Raw genomic sequence first — 8,300 nt, 5'->3', positions numbered from 1 at the left:
GATTTCGTTCATTTTTGGCGTGGGGTGCCCGGGTGGGGCCCCACACGCGCTGGCAAAAGTTGGGTGCCTTCCGTGAAATCGCTCAGGTACTTGGTGTGGAAGGCGATGGTTTCGGTATGGGTGGAGGGGGCCCTCGGTCGTACGCCTCTCCTTCGCATCCGCCAAACGGGCTCATTCTTTTCCACGTGCTAAATGACCATGGCAAGCACGCACGCCAAATTCATGTGGAAGGCAGTGGTTTCCGTAAGGGGGGAACGGATCCCCCTTGCATATCTCCTCTTCGCATCCGCCAAACGGTCTCACATTTTCTTCACGGGCTACATTGACCATGGCAAGCATGTATGCCAAAAAAAACCTACAAAAGTCCCCGGACGTGACGCAAACTTTTTTCACACGTCGATTTTCGTGTCTTTCAATTTTTCAATTTTCTATCATTTTTCTCCATTCACTTCAAATTGTCAGAGTCTATAAGATAGTACGGCTTATTTCTTAATCAATGAATTGTTTTATAAATCTTGATTTAAAATGATGACATCCATTTTCTCTCATTCGAAATGATCAACTTTTTTTTCTATAAATGTCCAACTTTTTAAAATATTCTAAAACTAGACAAACGCGTTTGCGGCTGTATTTTTGGCGATTCTACATGCTATCGATATGGTGACGAATCGATCAACACAGATGAAAGGTGTGTGTTGCTGTTGTATTTTAATGGCGGCAGGAGGAGCCTTCAAGAGAATCGGATATGTTTTAGTTTCTTTTCGCTAACTTCTATTTTACAAAATGATTTAAAATTTAAAAACATTCTCAGAATATTTCATAGTAATTTGCATCTAAAATTCATTCAAACATAAGGATAGTTCATTAAACCTTACGACAAAGGGTTCATTTTACATTCGAACATAACGAAACTTAATTAAACATAAAAGGACCTAATCTAAATTAATTAAACATAAGAGGACCTAATCTACTCGTCGTCGTCGGACGCGGCGAGGTCCACGATCTCGCCCGCACCGCCGTCACCGTCGTCATCGTTGCTGCTCTTCCCGGCGTCGTCCCAGTCGACGGCGTCGTCCTCCACCGGAGCCGCCTGCGCCGGTGCCTGCACCGCACCCGTAGCCGCCGCCATATCCAGTGCCGCCTGCAGCTCAGCGGCCTCTGCAGCCGCCGCCATAGCCGCCGCGGCGTCCAGTGCCGCCTGCAGCTCGGCGGCCTCTCTGGCCTCTGCCGCGGCCGCCGCTTCTGTCTGCGACGCCCATAGGGCGATGAGGTAGCCAGGGCAGTCGTTCGGGTCGCCGTCCTCGCGCAGCGCGAACTGCTCCGGCGGGATCTCGACGGCGGGAGGTGCGGCGGGCCCGGCGAGCGTGGGCACCGGACGGCCGGAGGAGCTTGGGGACGGCATGGCCGCCGGAGGGTGACGGTGGGGCCGGCGCGGGGCAGACGACGGGCCGCCCGTCTCCGAATCCCGACGAGCCTGGGCAACGACCTTCCAGAAGTCCTTGCCCGTCCAAAATCTTGTACGACCGGCAATATTCCAGCGGCCGCCCTCGTGCCCGCGGAGCTCTTCCGGCGTCGCGCCGGGCCCCCTTGTCGGGTACCCGTCGGCGGTGATGTGGAAGATGTGCGGCAGACGGCAGCCCGGCAGCACCATCAGCCCGAGCCGGATGAGCTCGTCCGTGTCCGGCGTGCCCAGGCTCGTCGGCCACGCGCCGCCACGGCCGTCCGTGCCACCGCTGCCGCCGGACGCCATGGATGCCGCCGAGAAGGACGTGGGTGAGGCAGACGGCGCGTCTGGTGGATGGCGTCGGTGGGTGAGGTGAGTGGGGGTGGGGGAGGCAGACGGGATATGTTCTGAAAAGTGTAAGTGTCAATCGAACTTTTTTTTGTGTGGGGAAAGTAGCAATCGAACTTGACTGGATATGTTCTGAAAAGATGCAACATAGTGTACTGTTGGCCAGCAAATTCGTTAGGTTTATATTTTTCAAGCCGTGAACCTTCTAATTAATTGAGCTTTGTTAGCCAATATATAGTTTAGTTTGCATTGTGCTGGCAAATTTCAAATTGTGTTTTGAACTTTATCTTATCTACTCGACTTCCGAAGCTAAGATGGATGATTCTACTCACATGATGCTCTCTTTGGCAGCAAAGTTGAGGGTGAGCAACAGGAAGAGCTGGATGCACTACGAGTTCCAATGTGGGAAGATCAAATGGAACACTGCCTTTGAAATGCAGGTTGGTTGCAGGACTGAACTGCTAACTGTTCCGCTCCACCGCTCCACATATACGAACTTACTTAGAACCCATCGTTACTAGTGCAATTCGTGCATTTGCAGGATGGAAATCACCCGCTTCTCTATATATTGGTTTGTATGAAGAGCAACAGAAATCGTCACACGCTTTATCATCAAGACCTGATAATCCATCCAGGTGATTAACCCCCTTTCTCCATTTCGCTCACGTTTCAGTGCAACTCCAGGTTACATTTCTGAGCTTTCTTCTTATCTCAGGTGGAAGTGGAACGGCGCAAGTGTTTGTCTGGAAGACTAAGACGGCAGTCAGATTGAGTTGTGGTGACGGGAGCCAAAGGCGAAGGTCGGAGCTCTCCGTCGCATGCAACATTGGATGGTAGAATCAAGTTTCGCTATTGTATTTCTGAGTGCCAGCTAGAGATGGCGTCGGACCTATGTGCAGTCTTAGTGATGTACATGGCTACATGCTTGTTTTCATGGTGCACCCAGAATCTCTGTACGTGTGCTCATATGATAGTTAATTGTTTGGCTTATTTGGATCTCTAATACATGACGTTCCTTTGATTAATCATCTGTTTTCCTGACAAAATGCAGTAGGCCTACTACATGTTCTTCATTTGATATTACCTTGCTCTGCAGTTGTCAGATTTTGCAACTGTGGTGCAGTTTAATCGCCGTATACCTTGGGTCGCTTGCCTGCATGATGATGAAGAAGAACAGGTCACATCTCTTGCCCTGAAACAAAGAATCTCTCACCTACTGAAGAAGGGAAATTCCATGAGCCTGACAGATTAACACCTATGGCTTCGCACATGATGCGCCCAAGATGGCTTTTGCTAAACCCAAATTATTTCTCTAAGCTGGAATTATATTAAATACTGGTACTACAAATCATATGTGAAACAGTATTATGCCTTACAAGCTCCTCCAAAAGATTGCAAAGCCGCAGACATACACACCCATGTTCAGAGGCCATGGGTACTCTGCTCATGCTGAAATAGCAGTGGATACCTACATTATATATGTACAGTAGATTATCTCTGTCTTTTATTGGAGCTACTCATCCGAGTTGGAGATGCTCCCCTCCTGGTGGTGCGTAGCATCGTCATGTGCTTCTGGGTCACTGGCATCAGACAAATGACCATTTTGAGGATGAAACATTTACTTCTCATACTATAACTGAGAAAAAAAGGACGACAAAACTGAAGGTGGCAATCACTAGTTAGATAAAAGGACACTGAAAGTAACAGCAACATATGAAAGGGGAAAAACTCAGAAATCAAAAGATAATTGATTGTCTCCACGGCAGTCCCATGGAAACATGCAGCGGCGAAGCCAGCCTAAAATCTCTGTGGGTTCAGTGACAAATTTTTTTATTATTTTCTTCACAATGAACAGTAACTGCACAGTACTTTTAGGCTGATTTTCACAAAAGCTGTGGGGTCAGCTTATGTGTGGACACCAAATGGAAATGGCATGACTCAATCCCTACCCCAATCGAACTGAAATTCTATTCTCACGCGTAGAATCGAGTTTCCCTAAACCAAGGATAACACATAATCCATTATAATCTAATCCCAGTTCACGACCTTCTGACCCTCTCATCCTTGACGCTCACTTCTCTGAACCAAGGACACTCGCCAATCCCAGCATGTCACAACAAAAGATGCAAAGCATGATGAAAATTGAAGGGCCCTACCGCCAGCCCACCCACATAAAAAGGGAAAATGCACAACATGATGAATTCAACATGCCAGTAAAAGCACATTCAACAAGCATGCGAGGTTGTGTATAGAAAGGATGCACTTCTTGTTGTATTATGAAATTGACATCCCAGAGTACTGCACACTGACTTACGATCTGATTATGTAATACATCTACACTGACTTGGGAGCTGCTACAGGAATACATGTGCACTTACTTCCAAGTTGCTGCAATCACAGAGCCGCAGAGAAAGAAGCAAAACATGACATAGTACTCATTATTATACTGTCAACATTTCAGGATCGGCTTAGCAGCATGTCCATTTATTTGTGCTAAAGAGATTGATACATAAACATTTTATTTACCAGGATAACATGTTGAAACCAGACCCAAAAAAACCAGTCACTAGGGAGCAAATGTACCTTCAGACAGCAACTTTCACATAGGCAGTGGCCAATAGGAGTGCATCAACATATACTTGGAAAGATCCAAACAGGTGACCTGAAATCAGACCTTGTAGCTCCCTCTAAGTTCTCAGCAACATATTCATCAGAAGATCCATCAGCCAAGGAATACTCAACCCACTTTCTCTGTCAGCATCTGTTAAGTACAAGTAGTCCCTTCGAACCCCTGGATGATCTGGACCAAGGCAACTTGCAAAGAAAAAGCCTCCAAAGGATCTCGTTCGATTTGTAAAATGAAAATATGACAAGAACATTGTGCAGCCACCAAGGCTAGTAGTCCTTGTCCACTTGCCCTCCCTGGACTGCCACCGGAAAACATGAAACTCCTCTGGAGTGTACCCCGTGGCACCAACAAGCAGCAACTCGTCGAGACATTCCGCGAGGCAGAAATATAAACACTGATGTGCGGCTTGTGTATCCAACTGATCTCCAAAAAACGTGAATTCCACTGAATTGGTGTCTGACAGCTTGACAACCGCTAGACGGTAACATAAGCTGCCGGCATCTTCAGATCTGACTAGCGCGTGCAGGGTGCCCTTGACAAAGATCAAATCCTCAAGCACATAGGCTTCACTGCATGACGCCAGGCGCCACTCAGCATCCCCAAGGCGGCAGTACTTGAGGACATGGCCGACAGTCGGAAGAAAGGCGAGCACGAGATCGCCGGAGAGGAGGAGGCGACAGAAGTCTGCTGGTGGATGGGGGAGGCGAAATCGCTCGCCTGTCAGGAGGTGGACAAAGCTGAGGTCGTGATGGCTGGGGCTGGCTATGGCGACGCGGCAGCCGAAAGAGTAGAAGGCGGCAGGGGTGGTAGGATCTGCATCGGGGAGGGGGAGACGAAAACGCAGGTGGCGGCGGAGGGGGAGGTGGAACAGGGCTCGAGATCCAGGGACGAGGAGGAGGTGCGGGGCTTGGGAGGCGAGGCCGGACGGCGACGGAGGGAGGAGATCCCGGTAGGTGGCGTGGAGGGCGAAGAAATCCTGGAGGGTGGTCAGGCGACTCGCGAGCTCCGGCAGGAAGTAGGGCGACGAGGCTGTTGCTGCGGGATTTGGGGAGGAGGAGGAGTCCAGGGTGGTGGCCGGCGGCGGCAATCTCCTCCGCTGCATCGCCGGCGGCGGCAATTCACTCGCCGGATCAGCTGCCAGGTTTGGGCGTTGGATTGCAGGTGTTCTTTTTAATGTTTGGAAACAAACAGATACGCATAACTCTTATTCTAAGGAAATGAGCAAATGTTTGGAAGAAAACGTTAAAATTAGAACGACATGTATTTTCACGACCACTTTAGAAATGAGCTGTTGTTTGATTATTATACAAGGAAAAATGTACGATTCCTTCTAAGGGATCCAAAATGTACGCAAAGAATTAAACCTAACACGTATGATTCCATGGAATAAATATAGTAAAATGAATATTATGAATAAAATAATAGATGTACGCAAAGAATTTCCAAGGATTAGAATCCTCAAAACATCTTTTAAGAATCCTTGGAGCCAAAGAGATTTCTATCCATATTAAAATCAGCACACCATCATTTTTTTCTTTTATTGAGCATTAAGAGGCTGTAAGGGGGAGTGGCGGCATGGAGAGCCCGTGCAGGGTTTCTAAGACCATACATAACTAGATCCGGTTCGCGCCGTGGCGCCAGGGTGCCGGTCAGAACGTTTAGACAAAACATGTAACAATTTGTCGGTAAGAGCCCACGAATAGCATGTGTAGACAATCAATTGTGTTAGAAGCAAAACATAATGGGACTGAAGATGAACATCAGGTTATAAGACAGAATCAAGCTCGGTGCTTTCATACGACCAGAGATAAAACACAGGACCATACATTACTTTTTACGACATAGAGATAGGAATTAAAATCTGAAATCTATACATGCCTTGTTCAGAACAAAGTGAAAATAGCAACATACCACCAGGTGGTACCTTCCACTACAAAGACAACAACGGGAATCTAAAGCCAGATATCGAGGTTGGAACAAGCAAACCATCAAACAATTGTAACGACGCATTAAAAGTAACCGTCACAGGAGACTTGCTGCCCAGACATGTCTCGCGATTGTAAATTGCAGGGGCAGCTTTAGAGCTTGCAACATGAGGGCAAAAAATGTGGGAATAGGGAATCACCATTAGATAGTCATCATCCTGTAGAGGAAAATCAAGGATAAAATTATTGTTTTACAAAAGGATATGCAGGCAAGAGTACTGCTGCTGTAAAACTACTGAAACTACTCCATAGAATTAACAGAATTAAGATGATCTCCTAGAGTAGTTCAAGCAATACTGGAGTAGTTCAAGATACTGAATCTTGGTGTAGCACTAAGCATGAGATACAATACTCCACAAAATTAACACAATCAAGAAAGTATAAAAGCAAGTTAACAATCTAACAAGGCAACTAGGCAAGTTTGAGTACTGCACCAAGTCAAAATCTACTGCAATCTTAAAGCTACTGAATATTCCAAAACAGTGAAGTGAAGTTTAAGCTACTGCAATCTTTCTCTTAAATCTACTCATGCATCTGTGGAACTTAGCAGTATTCATTTAAGAATGGAGTAAATTAACTTGGCAGTATGCAAACTTTCAGTAAGTTGACTTGGCATTATATTGAAATTCCACTGCAGTCTTTAAACTACTGTAACCAGTCGGAAATCTACTGGAAACCCCCCAAAAAAAAGTTCATCTTTTGTACCGAGTACCTTGCGGATGGCGTCGTAGCCGGTGAGGACCTCCTCGATCTGCGTGCACTTCCTCGCCGGCTTATTCTTGTCATCCTCGCTGGCTTCCTCGAGCTTGGTCTTGGCCTTGCCGGCGGCACCGGGCTTGGACTTGGGCTCCCACTTCCACTTGTGATCAAAGCTGACGTCGTTGGGGGGAGGCGAGCTCCGCCTCCCACTTGAGAGCCCAGTCCCGCCATGCGGCTTCTCCTCGGCCGTCCACTTCACCTTGCAGCCCCGGGGAGGCGACGGCGTAGGTGTACTTTGCGGCGAGCCGGCTGTGCGCCTTGGTGCGAAGGTGCCGGTCCAAACGTTGTAATTAAGAAGGTAATGGTGAAGTTAGTAGGAAGGTTTGAGAAACTATTTACATCTAAAAAGTCAAAGTAACCATCCATGATAGATGAGTTTACTATATCACAAACATCAAAATAAACCCAATGCAAGCTAAGCAAGGCATAGTCAATCCACATGATAATTGATTTGCATGGTCACGACAAAAGCAGTAAGAGAATTGGCAGTGAACTGGACACTAAAACTGAACATTTTTGTGATATTCTAAAAACCAATGGCTTCCTATTCAGCCCCCTCTGGAACCTATAACAACACCAAAGCATAGCACTTTCTTTCAGACAGACGCCTTCGCCTACTTCAAAAGATAGCATAGACAAACCATATAAATTAGGGATTGGTTCATAGCAGGACACTTCTGCTATGCCATAAAGAAACATATAAATTAGTGATCCATATAAATTAGGTGGCAAATGAGTAAGAGTTGTATCCCTCTGTTCAAAAGATAGCATGATACACCAAAAGCTTGGCTCCCTCGGCGGCCGCCGTGCCCCACGCCGACGTGAGCCCATCCAAAGGGAAATAAAGAAGTGGTCAGCAAAACAAAGAGCAATGTTAATATAACCCCACCATTCAATTCACATGTCAGGACACAATAGGAGGTCTTTCCACCAAGTGGTTTGATACATACAATTAAACTCAGGAAAATATTTTTCACCACTTATAGATAATAAGCAGTTGTAAGGGGGCACACAGACAACCGCATACCAGTATACATGCAAATAACTTCCAAAATAAACGGATGACACAGGAAAAGTAAACTCCAACATATTACCAAAGAGACAATAAAACCTCTGAACCAAAAAATCTAAGAAA

At 46.7% G+C, this 8,300-nt stretch overlaps 1 protein-coding gene across 1 annotated transcript; it reads right to left on the bottom strand.

The window, feature by feature from the left end:
* Nucleotides 1–835: 835 nt before the first annotated feature.
* LOC123080584 (uncharacterized) lies at nt 836–4,745 on the bottom strand. The gene is made up of 4 exons (XM_044503517.1): nt 4,376–4,745; nt 3,265–3,372; nt 2,877–2,945; nt 836–1,851 (listed from the first exon to the last, which is right to left on the bottom strand). The coding sequence occupies exon 4, from the start codon at nt 1,748–1,750 to the stop codon at nt 968–970; it is 783 nt and encodes a 260-aa protein (XP_044359452.1). The 5' UTR covers nt 1,751–1,851; nt 2,877–2,945; nt 3,265–3,372; nt 4,376–4,745; the 3' UTR covers nt 836–967.
* Between the last annotated feature and the right edge of the window lie 3,555 nt (nt 4,746–8,300).

Source organism: Triticum aestivum, chromosome 3D, assembly GCF_018294505.1.
Source record: "Triticum aestivum cultivar Chinese Spring chromosome 3D, IWGSC CS RefSeq v2.1, whole genome shotgun sequence".
NCBI classification, from domain to species: Eukaryota; Viridiplantae; Streptophyta; class Magnoliopsida; order Poales; family Poaceae; genus Triticum; species Triticum aestivum.
Note: the sequence above shows the minus strand (reverse complement) of the source record. Positions and strands in the feature narration are given on the sequence as shown.